General features: G+C 38.6%; 1 protein-coding gene across 2 annotated transcripts; it reads left to right on the top strand.

Annotated features, from left to right (window-relative positions):
* The first annotated feature begins 7,478 nt into the window (after nucleotides 1-7,478).
* GNRHR (gonadotropin releasing hormone receptor) lies at nucleotides 7,479-23,667 on the top strand. 2 transcript variants are annotated; one of them, XM_059396590.1, is made up of 3 exons: nucleotides 7,479-7,994; nucleotides 19,563-19,782; nucleotides 23,423-23,667. In XM_059396590.1, exons 1-3 carry the CDS (start codon nucleotides 7,479-7,481, stop codon nucleotides 23,665-23,667), a joined length of 981 nt encoding a protein of 326 aa, XP_059252573.1. The 2 variants fall into 2 exon arrangements, with proteins under 2 accessions (XP_059252573.1, XP_059252583.1); XM_059396600.1 differs by having other exon boundaries at nucleotides 19,691-19,782; nucleotides 23,423-23,450.
* The last annotated feature ends 354 nt before the right edge of the window (nucleotides 23,668-24,021 follow it).

Below are 24,021 nucleotides of genomic sequence, written 5' to 3'. Positions count from 1 at the left end.
AAACCTTTTTTGTAGACCTTATTAAATAACTACAGCATCTCTGGGTATCCATTCTCTCTCAACCTTAAGTCCTAATGATTTAAAAACATCATATTGATTTTTATAAAAATAAATTTTTAAAAACTGTTTTATTAAAAATTATCCTAAAAGAATTGATATCACTGTCAATAACTCCAAAAGGAATAGTTATGTCTCATGGAGAAGGAAAGGTTGCTGAGTGGGTTTTGTGAAACAGCAAAGCATAAGAGTTAAGAGCCAGCTCACCTGGATTCCAACCCCGGTTCTGCCACACAATTTGCTGTGTGAAGGCAGTTTCCCTGACGTTTCTATACTTCAGTGTCCCCACTTTTAGATTCAGAATGGTCATAGTATTTACCTCAAAACGTAGTTACAAAGATTAAATGACTAGCTACAAAGCACTTAAAATAGCTCCGTACATTATAATTTCTATATTGGTATTTGTTAAGTAAAATCTTTATTTACAAGAGGTCAACATACTTGAAGAATTGGGATAACCATTTATTTGATGTTACTTCCCCTGTTAAAGAAGTATGTTAGAAAAAAACAGGGAAAAATACTAAATTGAGAATTGTTTAAGTCAGTATATTCTTATTCTGGTGGAATATTCTGTGTAAATTTGTGATACATTATTCTCATTATTTTATTAAGTAGAAATTAGGAAATTGTTCAATTTTACAAATACAGAGAAATTTCCTATGCTTTCTCTGGAAGTAGCATAAGTAGTAAAATAAATTTTAAAAGGATTTCTTTACTATTTTCCCAGAAAAAAAATACTACATATTAAATATTTGTAACATTATACTAATTATTTCTAAGCTAACTTCAGTGGCACTCAAAAGTACTTCTGCCATATTCTTATACCTCACTCTGATATAGAATGAAATTAAATGTTGGAAACCTATTTAATTCTGTCACAAAAAATATTAGACCTTTGCATACTAGACTGTATGGGGCACATAACACAATTTAAAGCAAGTAATAGTGATGATTTTTTATAAATGCCCATTGAAAGGAGCATGAAGGAATATAAAGGTCAATAAACCACTCTTAGAAACATCAGAGCCTTTATAGAAACACTTTTAAAAGAAGGAATCTGAATGAAATAATAGTGAGTATGTTATACAGGAATTAATAGGTTGTCAATTAATCTTATGGGAACCCATAAATTACTGAAACTTAATTTGAATAGAAATGGATAATACCTCTCTGTCTCTCTCTGTCAAATAAATAAATAAAATCTTAAAAAAAAAAAGGGGGGGGGAGGGGAGTGTGCATGGCTCAGTGGGTTAAGCCTCTGCCTTCAGCTCAGGTCATGGTCTCAGGGTCCTGGGATTGAGCCCCACATCAGGCTCTCTGCTCAGCGGAGAGCCTGCTTCCCCCACCTCCACCCGCCGCGTGTCTCTGCCTACTTGTGATCTCTCTCTCTCTCTGTCAAATAAATAAATAAAATCTTAAAAAAAAAAAAAGAAAGAAATGGATAATACCAATAACCACAGATATTTCTAAACTGTATTTTAATTTAATTTATGTTATTACACATTTGCATCATAAATTCTCCCATCCAAGTACTAACCAGGCCCGACCCTGCTTAGCTTCCAAGATCAGACGAGATAGGGCATGTTCAGGGCAGTATGGCCGTAGACAGCATCATAAATTCCTAAAATAATTATTAGACATGTAGCTTTCAAATGTCCTAAGCTGAAAAAGATGAGATTAAGATGTGTCATATCAGCAAAGAATAAAATTAAAACTATACTACTTTCAATATCCAGCAGCCCACATGAAGTTTAAATGCATAAAAAATCTCAACATAATGTAATTATTAAATGTCTGGAAATATCAAATATAATAAGCTTTGGCTGGCCTTTCTTCGGTAACTACAGTGTCTAAGACATAATGTTCAATAAATGTTCAATTAACTGAATTCTTGAAGTAAAAATGATCACTCTTGCTTCATTACCTCATATTTATTACATATCATTAATTATAATTAAAACAAAAAAGATTACTACTTTCAGTATTTAGTGACGGTATCAATTTTGACAAATAAATGTGATCCTGTTTTTTCATTCACTTCATAATATTAATGATTTTTGTTCTATGTCTTTTGCTAATCTGATCTCTCATATTATATTTAAATTATCAACCATAATTTCCTATCCTTTACATCTGACACCACTATACTGGAATAAGAACTATAATACTGTATCATGGTGTGATTCTCCAAATAAGATATACTCTCAGAAAATGAAAGTGAATCTTCCATTTTAAATGCTATGCATAATTTAACATGGCTTAGAAAAAATTGTATAGCTTTTAGAATTTGTTCCTCATTTCCATAGCAATTTCATGGAACTACTTCTTTATAATTTTACATATATATATATATATATATATATATATATATATATATATATTTAATAGCCCACATTCCTTCCTCAAATCCTTCCAATTAAACTGAAATGAAAATTCTCCCCCTTTTACTCACTAAGTCTGTGACTCAGTGTCACAGACACTATCATTCTTGGTTAAATGAAGTTAATTCATGTTTTGAAAAACAGGGGAAAACATATATATTCCTTTTCTCTGATAATTTGCTGCCTCTATCTTTTCTTCCTATTAGAAGCAAAACGTTCTTCCAAATACTCTTCATTTGCATACTTCTCCTTTAAAAGATGCACAAAGGATACAAATGTTGTGATCTGAAGGGTCACCTGCACCCCAATGTTTATAGCAGCAATGTCCACAATAGCCAAACTATGGAAAGAACCCAGTTGTCCATCAACAGATGAGCAGATCTATTATCTATTCAACAGATGAACAGATAAAGAGGATGTGGCATACATATAGATCTCCACAATGGAATATTACTCAGTCATCAAAAAAATGAAATCTTGCCATTGGCAACAAATGGATGGAGCTAGAGGGTATTATGGTAAGTGAAATAAGGCTATCAGAGAAAGACAACTCTCATATGGTTTCACTCATATGTGGAATTTAAGAAACCAAACAAAGGATCAAAGGGGAAGAGTGGGAGAAATAAGATGAAATCTGAGAAGGAGACAAACCATAAGAGACTATTAACTACAGGAAACAAGAGGGTGGATGGGGTGATGGGCATTAGGAAGGCACGTGATGTGATGCGCCCTGAGTATTATATGCAACAGATGAATAACTGAACTCTACATCTGAAACTAATGACACACTATAGGTTAACTGAGTCTAAATAAAATAAGCCAATAAATAAATAAATAGTAACTGACCTGTCTTCTTCTATTCTTTTAGTCTTATTGGTAAAGAGGTGTTAAAAATCCATTTCTGGCTCCTCTGGGTCACTTCTAAACCACCATCTCTATTTCTCAACTCGCAATTTATTCTTGCAGTCTGGAAAGAACTGAGCAATTAGGCACAAGAAGAGGACAGAGAAGATAATATAAAGAAAAGCAAAGATATCCCGCTGGAGGGCCAACTCAGATCATGAAACAGAATTTGCTCCTCCCTGGAGCTGCCTGGGTTCCTACTGGCTTTCTAGGCATTGTATATTAGGAAAGAAGCCTCTATAATTTAAGAGAATTTTTCTTGCAACAAAAAGGACATAATTAACACGGCATCAAACTTCATTCCCCCTCTTCTTCATCTAGCCACTTTCACGGCCATATCCTGTACTTTCTTGTTCATCAAACAACTTCGCATCTGGAATCTTGAATTCAAATATCTATCTACACCCTCCTGGTTTAAGACTCCCTTCCTCCATTATCATTTGTCTTCATTCCCACAGGATCCTCTTTTCTTGACCCTTCCTGTTAGCTCAGTCTGCCCCACCTCCAACCTTCCATAGATCCTCTTCCTTCCCTGATTCTCAACTTCCCCAACTTCCTTCAACCCTAAACCCTTACTGCCTTCCTGCATAATCAGCTCCGCTAAGGGATCTGTTCCCTTGTCTTCCTGCTATTATTTGTCCTGGTCTCTTGACTTGTTCTCCCTCTCTACTGATTCCATCTCTAAATCTCTAAACATCCTCTCAAGACTTACATATCTGTTTCTAAAATCCTCTTTTCTTTATATCTACTTTCTCAGATTTCATATGTTCTTTAATGGTCATTCTCAGCAAAAGCACCAAAGCTATTCAAGGCAGGTCATTGATGACTTCCCAATTCTCACATCATCCTAATTCTCTTTGGGCCTTATCCTGTCCCTGAGATATTTGATGCATGAATCGCTCCCTCGGTCCTGAAATTCTTTCTTCTCATTACTTCTCTGACACTGTCTTCTGGTTCCTTCATTACTTTACAGTGTGGGGAATGAATGTGAGAAAGGGAAAGAGGCAGGAAAGGAAAGGTAGAAATTAATAATAAAGCAGTCATGCTCCAGTTCTTTCCCTAAATGAGAGGCAAAAGGCAAGATGTATTTCAATATAATCAGATTTTACTATGAACATTTTTCCTTTCTTCTTTTGGTTTCTGGGCCCACATATAACACCTTTCCTGATATGTAAAATCTATCCAAGGGTTGTTTTATATGGTTTCAGGCATATGGCCCTGCTCAGATTAACCGACATTAGGTATATGCAAAGCCTTTGAGTTCTTCAGAATAACAAACTATTGTAAGGAATCTCATATAGCTAATATAGTAGGTACAAATTTTATGGTCACATATCTCAGATGTAAAAAAATGCCTTTTTAATTATTCTATATAGACATAATTCCACTACCTCTTCTAAACTCTCAAGAGCTGAGGACACAACAAATAGTATTTCTTTCTATCTATTGTGAAGTTCTGGGTGAAAACACTATGTTTTTTAATGCTATAAACATTTTATGTTTGTAATAGAGTTGAACTTACTTGGGAGTTCTAGTGGGAATTTGTTTCCTGGTTTTACTTACTGATTTTATGTACAGGCAATCCTACTACTTGCAAAGTCACCTATTCGCTAAAATTCATTTGTGAACCCCAAATCAACATCCACAGTGCTTTTATGATTATCCTCAGACAGGTGCATGCACAGAGTGGGGAGAAATGTGAATGACCTGATGTGCAAATCTCATTACAGCTCTCATACTAGAAGCAAGCTTCCTTTCCATAGTATATTTCTTCATGTTCTTCATATTTTGTGCATTCTGTTAGTGATTCCAGTGCTTAAAATGGTCACATAGTGCTGAAGTGCTGTCCAATGTTCCTTAGCACAAGAAGGCCGCAATATACGTTACAGAGAAAATAAAGGTTGGTTTTTTTTTTTTTTTTAAGATTGATTGATTGACTGATTGATTTGAGAGACAGAGCACAAGCAGGAGGGAGCAGCAGGTAGAGGGAGGAGATGCAGGCTCCCCACTGAGCAGGGGGCCCGATGCAGAGCTTGAGCCCAGGACCCTAGGATCATGACCTGAGCCAAAGGCAGATGCTTAACCAAGTGAGCCACCCAGCTGCCCCAAAAATACATGTATTGAATAAGCTTCCTTCAGGCAAGAGTAAGAGTGCTGGTGGCTGTGAGTTCATTGTTAATGAATCGACAATATGGTACATCCAGAAAAAGGAAGAGAACATTTGCTGATCTGAACATGTGGCTGCTCTAGAGAGTTCTAAAACATAATCAGTGTGTGATGAAACCATGGAAAAAGTGGAAAAGTGGGAAAATTTGTGGATTCATGAGATGAGGATTAATTTTTTAAAAAATATAGTGGACAGCATTGTTGTGACAGTGAAAGCCGAAAAAAATTATGGTAACTGACCTACACAATTCAAAAGGCCACATGGTGTGAAAAATGTTCAACTTGTAGGTTTCTGTGAACACTTGATTGGTGAATACTGAACACTTGTTCCTAACAAAAATATGGGGTTAGGTTCCTGTGAGCCACAACGATTTGCCAGCATAGGTTCATTTGCCAACATACTCATAAAATAAGAAGTCTCATTATTGAAAACCTGCTTTTTCACATAACCCTTTTCCTGTATAACACTTAGCAGATATTTAAAACATTGTTCCCAAGACTTCTGATATGCAGAAATTGTATTCACCAGTTAAATGAAAATATTTCCAGACCCTTCAGTAAGCCACTCAGGAAGCCAGAGTCCACGTCCTGCAGTGTAATATTTCCTTCAAGTCTAGAAGTGGTGAGAGAAAGCCAGGAATTCTGGTTGTGAGGCGATAGCCAAGAGGGAGCCCAGGTAAGCAAGCGCCCTTCATTCCTCCAGATGCAGGAGGCGGCCAGAGCAGAGGGAGTCTGAGAGGCACACAGACATATCCAATACTCTTATCTAATCTTCTGGGGTACCAGATAAGCTTCTTCAGGGCCCGGATGATGTCAGGTGCACAATTTATCACCTGCAAAGGCTAAGAGTATGTGTAGCAGGTATCTAGTAACTATTTATTAAATTGATGAATATGGGATGGAGAAAAAAACAAATGAACCAATAAGAATGGACCATCGGAGTCAAAAAAGTCACCTATACTCTTTTTTAAAAAGATTTTATTTTTTAAAAAAGATTTTATTTATTTATTCAGGAGAGAGAGAGAGGAAAAAAAAGAGAAAGAGCATGAGCAGGGGAAGGGGCAGAGGGAGAGAGAGAGGCTGACTCCTTGCTGAGTAAGCTCTTATTCCTGCTTTAGCTACCACAAAAGCAAACTAGCTGACAAAAGACAAATCAAGCTAGTGATTTAATAAATTCCAGTGTAGGTCATCTCAGTGTTAGTAAATAATATCATCAAACACTCACCATGAAAGCAATTATAAAAGCAAGGCAATAATAAAGAGTTAATTAATCATTTTTACTTCATCCTAAGCATGGGGAATGAGTCCATATAGATGAATAGATAAATTTGAATGCACATCAATTTGTATTCGATCAAATTAATTCTGTAAAGGTATTAATTTGATGTTTTGTGGAGGATGATTTTAAATGAATGTATTTGTCTAGTGTGTGAAGGTACAGCAGTGTGTGATTGAAAGAAAAACAAATGTTTTTGAGAAGTGAATTAACTTTTTAAAACAACAGATTTTAACTGGATAAAGTTCTTTTTTAGTATTTTTCTTCATCTTCATTTTGTAACTGTTGGACAGAATAGTAACACTTCATTGTTTTTAGAAAATCTCTTTAAGTTACATAAATAGTAGCATGAGTGAATTTTAAATTCAGAATTAAGCCTCAAGTGTCCTTCTGTACTTGGGAAAATTGTTGTGAAAACCAGGCCATCTGCTGCGGTACTACAGTTACATTTGGCCCTCAGAATGTGTCCCACATGCTCTGTTTTAGCACTCTGTTGGATTATTAGCCCACAAAACAAGTTCACCTTGATCTTTTACATTAAACATAAAGTAGCTCAGGGACAAAATTTGACATAAATCTAAACCTGTGACGTTTCCAAAGAAGGCAGAAATAAAACGGAGCTTTGGGCTAGATTATGACAAAACATCACAAGGGCCAGAAACCCAAGTCTTGAAGCTCCCCGTCAGTCAGGAAACATGGCAAGCGCCTCTCCTGAACAGAATCAAAATCACTGCTCAGTGATGAACAGCAGCAACCCGCTGGTGCAGGGCAACCTCCCCACCCTGACCTTATCTGGAAAGATCCGAGTGACAGTTACTTTCTTCCTTTTTCTACTCTCTACAAGTTTTAATGCTTCTTTCTTGTTGAAACTTCAGAAGTGGACTCAAAAGAAAGAGAAAGGGAGAAAGCTCTCGAGAATGAAGGTGCTTTTAAAACATCTGACCTTAGCCAACCTGTTGGAGACCCTGATTGTCATGCCGCTGGATGGAATGTGGAACATTACGGTCCAATGGTATGCTGGAGAGTTCCTCTGCAAAGTCCTCAGCTACCTGAAGCTTTTCTCCATGTATGCCCCAGCCTTCATGATGGTAGTGATCAGCCTGGACCGCTCTCTAGCCATCACGAGGCCTCTAGCTATGAAGAGCAATGGCGTTGGACAGTCCATGATTGGCTTGGCCTGGCTCCTCAGTGGTATCTTTGCTGGACCACAGGTAACCCACTAACGTGAACTTCTTAGGATCTGGCAATCACAGATTCCCTATCTAAACTCGAGTGCTGCATTTTATGATGGCAAGTCAAAAGCAGCATTGTATTATCTTTGAAAGCTTTGACTCGGGGAATTAGAGAGTGGGGTTTAATCCTGGCTCTGTTATCTTGGGCACATCTTTTAACTTCTTGGAGTTTCAGTTCCTTCACTTATAAAATGGAGGTAACGCCTACTTTATGCAGCTTTCATGAAGATTAAATAAACAATGCATTAAAGTGTCTAGCATGAGCTCTGGTACGTAGTAAATGCTCCTCAAAAAATGTAGCTATTGTCAAATTTGGCCTCACCCCCATCTTATTCTTCCATCTAGTTTTCCATTCACTCTGTTTGATATGGTAAATGGAGAGAATCTTGAGGAACTGTGAAATTTGCAGAGGTATAATGTGTTCATAACTTGTCTCATTGGGACTTCTTAAGTGGAAATGACTCTGTTACTGTTGCAACTTAGAATTATGCTTTAACTAGCATGTCGCTCCTCAGTTTGCAGCTGGGCGGAATAGTGGGAAATCGTCGACTTTTGAAATCTGAATATTTCTCTGAGATTTATTTGAGCTTATCTGGAGGTAGGTTAGACTGCGACAGGCTGACAGCAACATCAGGATTGTTGGTGTAGGCACCAGATACTGCACCAGACTGTCCTCATCAGAGGCAACCTGATGAACTGACCTGCAGAATCAGCCTTTTTCAGCAGCCATATCTCTGAAGAAAAGGACACATTTTTGCAGAGAGCAAAGATCCTTTATTTTTTTTTTAAGATTTATTTATTATTTATTTGACAGAGATCACAAGCAGGCAGAGAGGCAGACAGAGACAGAGAGAGAGAGAGAAAGGAGGAAGCAGGCTCCTGTCGAGCAGAGAGCCCGATGTGGGGCTCGATCCCAGGACCCTGGGATCATGATCTGAGCCGAAGGCAGAGGCTTTAACCCACTGAGCCACCCAGGCACCCCCGGCAAAGATCCTTTAATAACAGATAAAGACGTCATCTGTATGCTTGTAAAGGGGCTGTGTGATGATGAACCTAGGGTACAAGGATATGTCAAGAGGGGACGTCCAAGTGAACCCGGATATTCCAAAAACCAGCCTACAAATGGAAGTTATCTAGACATTCTACTACGAGCCAGGTGGTTTAAAAAAAAAAAAAAAAAAAAAAAGACAACAAACAAAAAATCCTGCCCTGCAGAATTCAGTAAACACAGCAAAATACTAGAAAGTTGGATAACCACATTTTCCTACCAATTCCTCACTTAATTCATCATTTCTGGATACTAGATCAATTAAATTAGGATGTATTTTATGGCAGGAAAAATGGGAAAAGCTAAAATGTTTCGATCTGCCTGGAGAAAAGCATATTACAATGATTCGCACAGTGACTAAATATCTAATAATAGGCTTAGTAAATGTTTCTCTCCAAATGATGTTATGCCTGAAGTTTTCCATTTTGTTTCTTTAAAGTAGAAGTACTACTTATTTATCGATTTTCTTAGGGAAGATAAGTAAGTTAGGCTCTTCACACTGAGTCTGATGCTGATGAAACAAAGAAATAGCCCTCAAAGAAAGTGTAATTCAATTATGGAGACAAAACTTATATAAAACTAATACAACTATATACTAAACGCTTTTTTAAAAAAGATTTTACTTATTTATTTGATGGAGAGAGACTGAGAGAGACCACAAACAGGGGGAGCCACAGACAGAGGGAGAAGGAGAAGTAGACTCCCTGGGCGCCTGGGTGGCTCAGTGCGTTAGGCCGCTGCCTTTGGCTCAGGTCATGATCTCGGGGTCTTGGGATCGAGTCCCGCGTTGGGCTCTCTGCTCAGCAGGGAGCCTGCTTCCCTCTCTCACTCTTTCTCTGCCTGCCTCTCTGCCTACTTGTGAGCTCTGTCAAATAAATAAATAAAATCTTTAAAAAAAAAAAAAAGTAGACTCCCTGCTGAGCAGGGAGCCTGATTCAGGACTTGATCCCAGGATCCCTGGGATCATGACCTGGGCCAAAGACAGCTGCTCAACAACTGAGCCACCCAGGTGCCCCTATATGAAACACTTTTAAAACCTATTACAAGTACAAGGTGCCTGGGTGGCTCAGTCGGTTAAGCAGCTGCCTTTGGCTCAGGTCATGATCTCAGAGTCCTGGAATCAAGCCCCACATCCAGTCCCCCATGCAGGCTCACACCCAGCCCTGCATCCAGCCCCACACTGGGCTCCTGGCTCTGTGGGAAGCCTGCGTCTCCCTCTCCCAGTCTCCCCACTTGTGTTCCTTCTCTTGCTATGTCTCTGTCAAATTAATAATAAATAAAGTCTTTTTTTAAAAAATCTATTACAAGTGTAAGAAGAAGGAGAGATGAATAAGAGTTGAAATGGGAAAGGAATGTTTTAAGGCTAAAGATAGGATAAGTTGAAAATTTTTAAGTGGATCGTATTTGGATGAAAAAAATAAATCAAAGATCACATATATTTTCAGGAAGGCTTGAAAAGTGTGATTAATTTTCACAGGAGCCTTGTCTGGCTGAAACAACAGATTGAGAGGTAGGACTAGCAGGAAATCAGATTTGGTGGTTGCTCCCTTTTCTTCTACCTCGTAGTGAACGATCTGTCATAAAACATCCTGATTCTGTATTTCCTGGTCACTGCCATTAAGGCATACAGTCTTAAGTGATCGAGCCTCTGTTATGTCCAACTTAATTAATATTCACGGTACCTAATAAGATTACTAGCAAAAATAGAAATTTAAAATGTTTGGATAATGTGATTTCTTTTCCGATCAAATAAATCCTCCACCTTCTCCTTAAACAAAAAGCTTGGATGAGGGAGTCAGGGAATGAGTACGATGGACCCGTGTTAAGGAAGAAAGTGATCCCTGGGGAAATTCTGAAATAAATGTGGGAACCATTAATCCTTCGTGAGTCCTGGGCAAGAAATAAAGTGATTTTTTAAAGAAAAATACTTGAAGAAAATTCACATAGACCCAAACAGATGCAAGAGACAGAGAACCCTTTTGCAGCTTTTCTGGCCATGAGGTGATTAGGTTGATGGCTGGGGTAGTCTCGGAGAGAACTGATTGTAAGAGGGACATTTCAAACAAAAAACAAAGCTTGGAAACAAGTTGGATTTAGGGAGTTAATAGCCAGAGGGTGTAAACTACAGCTCCAATATTTTTAGACAAGGAGTTTTAACAGTAAAACCATTGAAATAGGCTAGTGGGTTGAGAAATGGAGTTTGCCGGCCTGTTCATTTCTTTGTTTGTTTGGAGGGGGAGAGAAGGCAGGCTCTGAAAGAGCCAAAAACATTTGCTCTGGGACATAGTGTTACCAATATAAGGTCATTGTGTAAGTACAGGTGTTTGGAAAGTAGTTAGTTGGTAAGTTGGGTACTGAGGAAAGTCGAACCAGAAGTAGAAACAGGTCAGTCTGACGGGCTGAATTGGTTGAATGTTCAACTCTTCATTTCAGCGCTGGCGGAGATCTCAGAGTCATGGGATCAAGCCCCCCTTCGTCATTCTGTGCTCTACAGGGAGCCTGCTTGAGGAACCTCTCCCTCTCCCTCGGCTCCCAGCCCCTGGCCCCGCCCTCCTGTGACAGTGCACACTGTCTCGTGCGCTCTCTCTCTCTCCCTAAAATAAGTAAATATCGTTTTTAAGAAAAGAAAAGAAATAGGTCAATTTGTGATACTATCTGAAATGCAAACCAATAATGTCAGTCTCCTTTAAAGGACTGTCCCAGAGGCCATAAAAAATAAATTGCTTTATTAATTCAGTTATTTTCATCTAAGTATATCAAAGCAATCATAGAAAGATAATGTCAAATACTTATCTATCTTGATGTAGTAAGAAAAAATATGAAATTATTTTGAATTGTTTAGGATGTTCATCTAATAGCCCGACCTCAAACACATTACTCTTCCTGAGAGATTTATGTGCATCTGGGCCACAGAAAATGATGGTACTATTTCATGGTGAAACCCATGACTCATCCTTATTTTCAGCAGCAGATTATATTTATAAAGCACTTTACTGAAGTTTCCTGAGAAGTTTCCTCATTCTATGCAGTATGTGACAGCCATGTTATTATCCCCATCCGGGATATCAGAGAAAGCACAAAGAGTACCTTTGAGAGCAATAGTGCGCAAATCTTTCTGGCAGTCACCCAAAGGAAGAAGTACATACCACACAGAGATTTTGTCTGTCTGTCTCCCACACACCTATAGCCAAGAAGAATTTTCATGAAAATTCAACTCTGTTTCATTTCTCTTTCTTTCTTTCTTTCTTTCTTTCTTTCTTTCTTTCTTTCTTTCTTTCTTTCTTTCTTTTTAAGATTTTATTTATTTCTTTGGCAGAGACAGATCACAAGTAGGCAGAGAGGCAGGCAGAGAGAGAGGAGGAAGCAGGCTCCCTGCCGAGCAGAGAGCCTGATGTGGGGCTCGATCCCAGGACCCTGAGATCATGACCTGAGCCGAAGGCAGCGGCTTAACCCACTGAGCCACCCAGGTGCCCCCATTTCATTTTCTAATGTTGATTGCAACTAACTGATGGGTACAGTCTGCAGTCAGGGGCTCCTGGGTGGCTCAGGCAGTTAAGCTTCTGCCTTCAGCTCTGGTCATGATCCCAGGGTCCTGAGATCCAGTCCCACATCGGGCTCCTTGCTCAGTGGGGAGCCTGCTTCCCCCTCTGCCTGCCACTCCCCCTGCTTGTGCTCGCTCTCCCTCTCTCTGACAAATAAATAAAATTAAAAAAAAAAAATCTTCAGCTCAAAAATGACTCGCCTGAAAGGGTTCATTGACTTTCCCAGTCACTTGGGCTGTTGGACTCATGTCTTTTTATTAATTCCAGTTTTTTTTTTTTATTAGAGCCCTCTGCTATCTCTCTGAATAAAGAGGTTTAACCCCATGACTAATGTTACACATATTTAATGGGAAAGATGAGAGATTGAAAGGGCTTTTTATTTCTAGACTGTGACACATCCCAAGTCAACCTCGTGCTTCACCAGGCTCTCCAGATAAGCCCACGGACAAAGGTGCATCCTTAGCGGCTAATTCACATTGAAAGGATGACTTTAATCATCATCCTCCGGTGCACAGATTGATCATCTGTCACTGAGTAATTCTATGAGCGTTTGAGGATATATTTTCAGAAGTTTCAGCATTGCATAGCTGAACTTTCCTAGTAATGGAATTTTTCAAAAACCCAAATTCTATCTGGAGCCCCAACAAGTACATGAAACATACAAGTGGAGCTGTTCTTGCTGAAGAGGGATAAGGCGGCATTCACTAGCCCTGCCCGCGGTCTCTGAAGACCTTACATCTCCCCCCAGCAAAGCTTGCGAGGCAAATAAGAGAAATGGCATGAGTACTGGATTTAAACAAAGTTAGTTTTAAACCCTAATGCTCTCTCTCCCTTACCATCTCTGTGGCTCTGAGTAAGTTATTTAACTAAATTTAAAAGAATAGTGGTAAAGAATAAGATACATGAAGTCCCCTAGTACAAGACTTGACGCTTAGACACTCCACTAATGTTCATTCCTTCCTCTTCTCCTGTTTTCATTCCTTTGTTCACAATAGACTTTTTGAAGTCAGGAGGGAAAATAATAGGGAAATACAGCATGACTATTAAACGATTCTTCAAGAGATAGCAAAGAGAATTGCTTACCTGAAGATTGATTTATTTCCAATTTCTCAAAATTATAGCATTCATCCTGACTGATAAGTCAGGTTTGCCAAACTACCTCTCGTTACCAAGCTGCCCTACTCATTCTGAAGACAGTATATGTCAAAGCACGACTGTTCAAGTTTTGAAGGTATTATTTGTAACAGTAAAATAAGGTCGGAAGGAAGGAAAGAAGGAAGCGGGAGAGAGAATAAGGGAAAGAAAGAGGGAGAAAAGAAAAAAGAAAGGAAGGGAAGGAAACATGTCCTGAAAGAAAATCTGCCTTCAGACTCTGTGATTGGGCTGGTAAGCACACGCTGAGGAGAAAACATTTCTTGAAGTAGGCGTGTTCATATCTAATCAAAAATCACGTGGTTTCCAATGGCAGTCATCTCTCGCCACAAGAATCCTTTGCAGAAGTTCATACCCCTAGTTCATCTGTGTTAACCTGGAGCATTTCATTCGGAGTTGACAGCATTTAACTTCTATCACTAACCTAGGTTGCAAGGCAAGATAGATGAGACACCCTTTAGTTTTTGGTGTAAATATATGTGATCTGAAGATGCACAGAGGCTTGCCTTGACACACAGAACGTACTTGATCGGACTAGAATGTACTTCTGAACGTGACAAGCAGCTTAAATGCAATCAATACTCATCACAGGTATACAATACGCCAAGAATTATACTGGAACATAGAAGTAGCATACTAATAACATAAATAACAACAAAGAGCATATATACATAAATAAATAACAACAATAATGATGATGATCGTAATAAGTATTATTTACAAAATACATAATTATGTTAAATCCTTTTGCATGCATTATCTCATGTAAGGCTCCCCAAAACCCTATATATTATATACAGTTATAATCTTCATTCATACAGAAACTAAGGTTAAGAATGTTCTATAAAATGCCCAAGACTGGGGTTCCTGGATGGCTCAGTCCATTAAGCATCTGCCTTCCGCTCAGGTCATGATCCCAGGGTCCTGGGATCAAGTCCTGCATCGGGCTTTCTGCTCAGCAGGGAACCTGCTTCTCCTTCTGCCTGTGTCTCTCTCTGTCTGCTTATCCCTCTGCCTGCTGCTCCCCCTGCTTGTGCACCCTCTCTCTCTGCCAAATAAATAAAATCTAAAAAAAAAAAAAACAAAGAAAAAGCCCAAGATTACCATCTAGTAAGTGCAGATGTCAGTCCATTCAGTTAACTCCATACCCAGAGCTTTTAACTACTACACTATATCACACTATGCAATGTCGTCTATTTCATTTTTTTGCCTGTAGGAGACTAGAGAAAGAAAAGGCAGGAAAGTCTTAAGTTGAGAATAGATGGCTAAGAGTAAGCCGGTAAAGATATATGGTAAATATTTATAAATATATAAATAAATATATAAATAAAGATCTATGAATACACATTTACAAGTTGTGTGGTATGCCTTGCAATTTTTACAATAGTAATGGTTTCAACTTGCACAAAGCTGTGTGCCAGGCATTATTCTAAGTGCCTTGCAAGCATTAACTCAAGTAATTGTCTTGACAGTTCCTAGCGGTAAATAGTATCAATGTCTCCATTTTATAGATGAGGAAGCACGTCACCTAACGATAATCACCGCTGGAAAGGATTAGGTAATAATGCAATTAGTCTGGGGTAAAGTGAGGGTCAAAAACAATACTCCAAGAAGCATCTGCCAACGGCTTTCAAGAAGGAAAATAGATGCTCTTGTTTATGGCAAAATAAAGCAAACATTGGTGAGAACTGGGGCCAACGATGAGAAAGGAGAAACTAAGAAATTAAAGAATTATAATCCAAGGACAAAAAAACAAAACACTGGAAGTAAAGTGGACCCCTATATTAATCATTCCAACGAACACGGGCTTGGAGCACAAATAAGCTAGGCTCAGCTTATCCATGAGCAAGTAAGAACCTGAGTTACCCTAACACTCTTTGAGAACTTACAACAGTCTACCTTGTGTGGCTGGTGTCACATATGTGCTATACCTCCCCTACCTAATTTTAAATCCTCTGATAGCAGGATATATCTGGTTCATCTTTCATGACAGAGACCACCTACTGTAACAATAAGCATTTAAAGTGCCTGGGTGGCTCAGTTGGTTATGCGTCGGGACGCTGGATTTCAGCTCAGGTCATGATCTCAGGGTCGTGAGATCGAGCCTCATGAAGGGCTCTGCACAGAGCATGGGGAGTCTGCTTCAGATTCCCTCTTCCTCTCCCTCTGCCCTTCCCTTGCCCCCATGCACGTTCTCTCTCTCTCGAAACCAAAAAAAAATTAATTAAAAATAAGCATTTATTAAACAAAGATAACCATTAGCTCAAATCATAATACTTTATTTCAAAGTAATTTTTTGGAAAGTTTCATTATGACTTAAAAATATGAAATATTAAAGTGAAATTGTGGCAGAGCAGCGCAGAATAGAAAGTCAAACTTGGGCCATCTGGGTTCAAGTCTGACTGGGAAGATGCGGAGAGAAGTAGCTAAGGTTTTAAAGAAATACTAGATTTTCAGGTTCTATGTGAAGTAAGCCCTCCAAAGCCCTCCAACTCACTACATCTGTTAGGCCAAATTCGAAACTAAACTTGAAATAAGTTCAGGTTGCAAAGAAGTACGGAAAATTGAAATGGTTACTTTGTGATGTGGAAAAAAGTTGGTCTGGATTGTAAAGTAGAATTAGCTGAATGGGTGTTTGGTTTCTGAACTTTTAAATTTGATTATATGATCATTGGGCGCCCTCTAGTGGATTAATTTAAAAATACTATTTTGTCCTTGAAAAGAGGTCTGAAACTGAAAATCAACATTCTGATTACAAATAAAAGATACAGCATTATATTTTATATTGTGTTTACTATATTTTATTTATTGTCTATTATATTTACATTTTATTAAATATTTCTATCTACAAGCAAAGAGAGTAAATAAAAGTTCTTTTTTTTAAGGAACACACTTCCAATACCTCAAAAAAGAAAGAAATCCTAGACCTGTGGAATTAATTAAATTAAAATTTATTAATTCAATCCAAAACATTAAAAAATAAATACTATCTCTCATTTCCCTAAAATTTTAAAAACCTTTAACATTTTTGCTTGAATTTACTTGCTGTTAGTTTTATAGTGCTTCAGCACTCTTTTCATTTTAATAATGTATCATAGTAAAATGAAGTTTCTCAGTAGAAAAGCTTAGAAATGACTGGACAAGAAGTGTGCTTTGATAAATGGGGAAAGAATGAGTGCATGTCTACTAGAACTTGTTTTTGAAAACTACTTACAACATTTCTTTAATAGTTTAGGTAATTTGTAATTTTTTAAAAAACATAATTTCGGGGTGCCTGGGTGGCTCAGTGGGTTAAAGCCTCTGTCTTCGGCATCCGGGCTCTCTCTGCTCGGCGGGGAGACTGCTTCACTTCCCCTCTCTGTCTGCCTTTCTGCCTACCTATGATTTCTGTCTGTCCAATAAATAAATAAAATCTTAAAAAAAAAAACATAATTTCACATTTAAAGAAAGATTGCAAGAATCATACAAAGATTTCTGGAATACTCTTCCCTCAGCTTCCCCAAATATTAACATTTTACTGCCTCTGTTTATTTGTTTTGTCTCCTAAACGCATTTTTTTCCTGCACTATTTAAAAGTAAATTCACACATGATGTCCCTTTTAATACTTCAATGTGTTTTTTCTGGCACATACAGTATAAAAATCAAAATCAGGAAATTAACACTGAAAAAATACTGTTATTTATGGTTGTGTGAGCTATAGGAAAAAATTTCCAACCAAAATCTTACGCAGAATTCCAATAAAAAAGACTGAGTAAGGTAAAAAACAAAAAAAAACCTGTTATTTAATCCATATAATTTATTCATATCTCACCAACTGTCCCAATGACATCCCTTTTAACATTTTAACAAAAGAAAATCCAAGATTATACATTGGATTCAGCTGCCACATCTCACGAACTTCCTTTCAGTTGGAACCATTCCTCAGTCTCTCTTTGTGTTTTATAACATTGGTATTTCTGAAGAGCTCAGGCCACTTATTTTGTAGAATGCCCTCTATTTGATTTTGTTTGGTGTCTTCTCATGGTTAGATGAAGGTTATGCACTTTAGACAGAAATACCAAAGACGTGCTGGTGAGTACTTCTCAAAGCATTAATAAGGAAGCAGCTGCTGTCCGTTGGTCCCATTATTGGCAATGCTAATTTAATTATTTTGTTCTTTCTCTACTGTCAAGTTATTAATTTTACTCTTCATAATGAATAAGTATCTTACAGGTAGATACTTAGAAATTATGTAAATCCTGCTTTCCTCAAACTTCACCCATGTTTTTACTACCCATTGATGATTCTTGCCTAAATCATTTATCATTACCATTTGGTAATCACTACTTTCATTATTCCTTATACATTAGTTGGTTTTCTACAATAATAAAGAGTTTTTCCCCCTCTCCATTTCTTTGTTGTTACTGTTTTGCAATCTATTATCAGCATGGACTCGTGGATCCTTAATTTATCCAACAGTTAATCGTTACTTTTTATCGGGGCTTTGTTTTCAGTTTTGTGGTTTGGTTTTCAATGCTTACACTGCCCCAGATTTTCTTTCAAGCTGGCTCTAGAGCTCTTCTGACATGCTCCACTATTCTTTTAGTACTTCCTGGCTTTTCAGTACAAGCTGTTCTAAGCACATATTGTAGTTTGCCTGTGCCAGCCTTGGGAATCACCCACTTCTCCAATGAGCTCTGGTTCCTTTTGGTAGAGAATGTATTTGTAAACAAGACCTGGGTACAAGAGTGCTGAATGTGCTTATTGCCACTAGGAGGTCATCGTTCCTAGGCTCCCAGCAGACAGACGGAGCTAGAAAATACACATACAGAGAGACACACACGCACACGTGCACAGAAATCTACATGGAGATCTTACTCTTTTTCTGCAGGTGTACAAACTCCATAGTGTGGGCCACCACATCGTATTCAGCCACTGTTGTATGAATTGGTATTTAAGCTTTTTTCAATATTTTTCAATTTCAATCAATTTCAATCAAGGAATAACCTGTGCCTGTGTATTTTCATATAATGGAAGTAGGAGAGTATCTTCAGAGTAAATTCCTGGATGTCAGATGGCTGGGTCAAAGGTAAATGCAGACATAGTTATGCTACTTCTTGCCAAATTCTTCTCCATAGGGGTTGTGCCAATTTCCATGTCTACTAGCAACGTGGGAGAGTACCTATTTCCCCACAATGTGGCCATGACAGTGTGTTGCTATTTTTCATTTTTGCCTGTCTTGAGAGAGAAAAATGCCATTTCAGTGTAGCCTTAATTGGCATTTTCTTTATCACAAATGAGGTTGAACATCTTTTCACATGCCAAAGCACACTGCTGTATCTTTTTTCATGAATGGTCGATTCATGTCTTTTGACCACTTTAATAGAGTTGAGTATCTCAAAAATAAAATTTAAATATGAATTTTGGGGGCACATTCTAACTGTTAGACACAGGTTTGGGTGCTGCTGATAGAGTGACAGACAAAAATCACCTGCAAAAACTTTACTCACCATAATTGCATCTGAGATTGAAATACAAACGGTGTTTAAATCCTTGGTTGATGATTGTTCTGCTAGGTTGAAATAATTTCCAAAAAATCCAAAATCCCTTATTACCCAAATATACCCAAATATAAGTAAAGATCCACTTACAACTCTTCACCAAAGCACCAAAAGGATAACATCAAGGGGCTGAGCCGTTGCTTTGGGCAACGCAGTCAAAGGCCCGCAGAATGCAGAAGGAAAAAAGCTTTCAAGAAAACATGCAAATACTGTTTGAAAGAAAGTAACGCCATTTTCTACTTTTTTTTTTCTTTCCTCACACAGTTATATATCTTCAGGATGATCCACTTAGCCGATAGCTCTGGACAGACAGAAGGCTTCTCTCAGTGTGTGACACACTGCAGTTTCCCGCAATGGTGGCATCAAGCCTTTTATAACTTCTTCACCTTCAGCTGCCTCTTCCTCATCCCTCTTCTCATCACGTTAATCTGCAACGCAAAAATCATCTTCACCCTGACGCAGGTCCTTCATCAGGATCCCCACAGTACGTATTCCTTGGATTCGGCGCCAATTGTGCGTAAACAGGTTTTGGGTTTTTTTTAAGATTTTTATTTATTTATTTATTTGACAGACAGCGATCACAAGCAGGCAGAGAGACAGGCAGAGAGAGAGGAAGGGAAGCAGGCTCGGATGCGGGGCTCGATCCCAGGACCCTGGGATCATGACCTGAGGCGAAGACAGAGGCCTTAACCCACTGAGCCACCCAGGCCCCCCCATGAACAGGTTTTAAATGGCAATTTTCAACGCAGAGTGGCACCTACTAGGTGCCAGATACTATTCCAAGCAGTTTGTGTATTTAATAATCACAGTAACTCCGTAAGGTGATACTTTTATTACACTTTTATTACCCCCAATTTTCAGATGAGGTAATTTGATATCTCCCAGTGTTCCAAATTTGTATCATGAAAGTAAAAATGAAAGAACCATTACCTCATTTTACCCAGCATAAGCATCAGCAAATTGATCCCACTGGGCCCACACAACACTAGAGCAAACAATGGATTTCTAGAATATTGCAAAGCACACCTCGTTGAAACGGTAGTCAAGAGACTCCCTAAAGTGAAGCTGTTCCACTCCCCACTCAGATCCCCTTTCCACACAACATAACCAGGCACCAGTGTGCGTGCCTGTGTTGGTGCGTGAAATACTGTTGAATACGTAACTGGCTCTTTCACCTGAATCTTCACAGCTGTGTTGGTGCCTTTTTTGCTTCCATACTCCGGAGCAGTCTCCCAAATTAAAATGGAGGACTTTGCAAAGTCAACATGGCAATGTTGGCATGACATCCAGAAGACATGTTACCAATGGCATGGCGCCTGAGTTAGACGTGGTACAACTCAACAGAGAATCATCTTAATTATTGCAGTGAGATTACTCTCAGCAGACATTTTCCCAAGGAAATAATTATGGTAATGCTCTATAGCAGATACTTGGGCAGTTCCTGGCACAAAATATTTGATACTTCTTCAGAAATATACTGCAAAAACATTTGCCCTCAAAATCTTATTCCAGAGAAATTCAGTTCGATAAGGGGTGTCTAAGAAGGGTACACAGAGAATAAGAAGATAGATCTCAAATAGGGGTTAATCTGAAAAAACGTGAGCCAGGCAGAAGCAGAGGGGAAAAAAAGCAGTGGAGGCAGGATACCTGGGTGGCTCAGTTGGTTAAGTGACTGCCTTTAGCTCAAGTCAAGATCCTGGAGTGCTGGGATCAAGTCCCACATGAGGCTCCCTGCTCCTTGGGAAGTCTGCTTCTCCCTTTGACCTCGCTTCTTATGCTCTCTCTCTCAAATAAATAAGCAAAATCTTAAAAAGAAAGAAAGAAAGAGCGAGTGAGCAGAGGCAAGGACCAATAGACCAATAAATATTATTAAGATTTAGTTAATTAATATTTTTCTTATTCAACCAATATGTATTACTACTCAGTATTGCTGGAAATGGTGATAGATACGGATACCACGGTGAATAAAACAGCCCAGTCACTTTCCCACTTTCAAGGAGCCTACAGTCTAGAAGAAGACAGACAGTAAAAGAGTAAACCAATAAGGAAATATGATGATATCTCAAAAGAGGTAGAAGGACCGTATGTTACAGAAGATCCAACATTTTTTCAGATTCAGCCCCTGTGCTAAGCCAAGATACTTTTTTAAATGTGTTCATTCCTACTGATAGCTTTATTACTTATGTCACTAAAGTTTACAGATATTGAGGATTAAATGAAATGACGTGTGAAAAGAACAAGGTACATAGGAAATGATAATTAGATTTGTATGACAGAAATCTACAACTAATCTGTACTCAATCAATTCCTGATGGTAACATTTCTAGTCAAAAATTAATTTTATAATTAAAATATCACACATGTAAATGTTTTCCTCCATATTTCCACTCTTTTGTGATCAATGAGTAAGTTGCAAAACGGCTACTACTGAAAAGCATGATCTATTTCCGTCAGGAAAAAATACAGCATGTGAAGAGTATTTTTTATTTTAAAATAGCAGTTCTGGGGATGCTTGGGTGGCTCAGTTGGTTAAGTAGCTGCCTTTGGCTCAGGTCATGATCCTAGAGTCCTGGAATCGAGTCCCACATCAGGCTCCTTGCTCAGCAGGGAGCCTGCTTCTGCCTCTGCCTGCCATTCTGTCTGCCTGTGCTTGCTCTCTCCCCCTCTCTCTCTGATAAATAAATAAAGTCTTTAAAAAAAAAATAGCAGTTCTGGGGGTGCCTGGGTGGCTCAATTGGTTAAGCGACTGCATTCAGCTTAGGTCATGATCCTGGAGTCCTGGGATCGAGTCCCCCATCAGGCCCCCTGCTTGGCAGGGAGTCTGCTTCTCCCTCTGACATCCCCCTTCTCGTGCTCTCTCTCTCTCTCATTCCCTCTCAAATAAATAAATAAAATCTTTTTTAAAAATAAACTAAAATAAACTCAGTTCTGGATTATGAAACATAAGAATAGATTTTGGGTACTTTAAAACTGCAGTTAAGGGGCGCCTGGGTGGCTCAGTGGGTTAAGCCTCTGCCTTCGGCTCAGGTCATGATCTCAGGGTCCTGGGATCAAGCCCCACATCCGGCTCTCTGCTCAGCAGGGAGCCTGTTTCCCTCTCTCTCTCTCTGCCTGCCTCTTTGCCTGCTTGTGATCTCTGTCTGTCAAATAAATAAATAAAATCTTAAAAAAAAAAAAACTGCAGTTAAGAACTACATGCTAAACATCATGCAAGCAGCCTGTCAGAGTCAACAATTCCATTAAACTCCAGTGAATTTACACACACACACACACACACACACACGCACACACCCCCCCCACATATACCACACACATCACATATGTAACAAACACAGACACACCTCACCTGCACCACACAGACGCCACACACAGGAGCTCCACACATACACCATACCCACACCACGCACACACATACACGTGAACTTTAAATGATTTATTGATATGAAAAGGGAAATGGTTTTGCATATCATAGAGAAGCACATGGTTGAGAAAGATCGCTGAGCGACACCCTTTCATCCCCGTGTGATTTTCATCGTCCTCACTGTCAGAGGTACTCAGTAAGTATAGTTCTGTGTAGACACATCATTCAATTCAGCTGAACTTTAGTCTACTCTCTGAAATTTTATGTTTTAAGAGTTTGAGTACACACACATTTCAGATCCAGATTAGTCTGGTGGAAACTTATTTTTAAGAGCACTGTCTTCTTTAATCTTCTCTATTCATTATATGACATAGTGGAAAACTTGGAACATTCATATCCTTTTCAAACAAATTTCAATTATGGGGGCACCTGGGTGGCTCAGTGGGTTAAAGCCTCTGCCTTCAGCTCAGGTCATGATCCCAGGGTTCTAGGATCGAGCCCCACATTGGGCTCTCCTCTTGGCTGGGAGCCTGCTTCCCTTCCTCTTTCTCTGCCTGCTTCTCTGTCTACTTGTGATCTCTGTCTGTCAAATAAATAAATAAATAATCTTTTAAAAAAAATTTTTTTATTTCCATTATTAAGGATATTGGAAATTTATTCCTATTCCATTAATTAGTTTGAATTAGTGACTCTTCCTTTTTGTCCTTTTTGGTTTTGTAATAAAACTGGTCTTTAAACACCTACTTTTTTCTCTCTCTCACAGAGCTACAACTGAATCAATCCAAGAATAATATACCAAGAGCTCGGCTGAGGACCCTAAAGATGACGGTTGCATTTGCGACCTCATTTACTGTCTGCTGGACTCCCTACTATGTCCTAGGAATTTGGTACTGGTTTGATCCTGAAATGTTAAACAGGGTGTCAGATCCAGTAAATCACTTTTTCTTTCTCTTTGCTCTTTTAAATCCATGCTTTGATCCCCTCATATATGGATATTTCTCTCTGTAATTGATAGACTATGTAGAACATGAGATAAAGAAGAGCGAGGTAGTGAATTTCATCAAATGGGAGTAATAAACACAAAGGTGGCAGCACATGTACATACAAACAAAGCAGAGTTTAAGTTTATATTAACATCCTTCTTCTTGTCAAAATCCCATTGTTAGAAACTCAAGTGCAAATAAAAAATACAAACACAAAGAAAAAGAAATTTCAAGAAAAATAATGAAATATCCCGTCATAATCGCAAACTTCTGAATTAACATCTGCCCATTCTGGGCTCCTATAACACATTACATGGGTTTCTTATCACTTTCTCCTTATCTATTAATGTATATAGGTTTAAACCGCCACGGCCTAAGG

This window comes from Mustela nigripes, chromosome 1 (assembly GCF_022355385.1).
Source record: "Mustela nigripes isolate SB6536 chromosome 1, MUSNIG.SB6536, whole genome shotgun sequence".
Taxonomy (NCBI): Eukaryota; Metazoa; Chordata; class Mammalia; order Carnivora; family Mustelidae; genus Mustela; species Mustela nigripes.
The sequence above is the reverse complement of the archived record's forward strand: the minus strand, read 5'-3'. Positions and strand labels throughout refer to the sequence as shown.

What these genes read in the sequence shown, in the direction of transcription:
- GNRHR (XM_059396590.1), top strand. Translation starts at nt 7,479, where the DNA reads ATGGCAAGCGCCTCTCCTGAACAGAATCAAAATCACTGCTCAGTGATG. An exon ending in GTATCTTTGCTGGACCACAG is followed by an intron (nt 7,995 to 19,562) that starts GTAACCCACTAA and finishes TTCCTCACACAG; the next exon opens with TTATATATCTTCAGGATGAT. An exon ending in CCTTCATCAGGATCCCCACA is followed by an intron (nt 19,783 to 23,422) that starts GTACGTATTCCT and finishes TCTCTCTCACAG; the next exon opens with AGCTACAACTGAATCAATCC.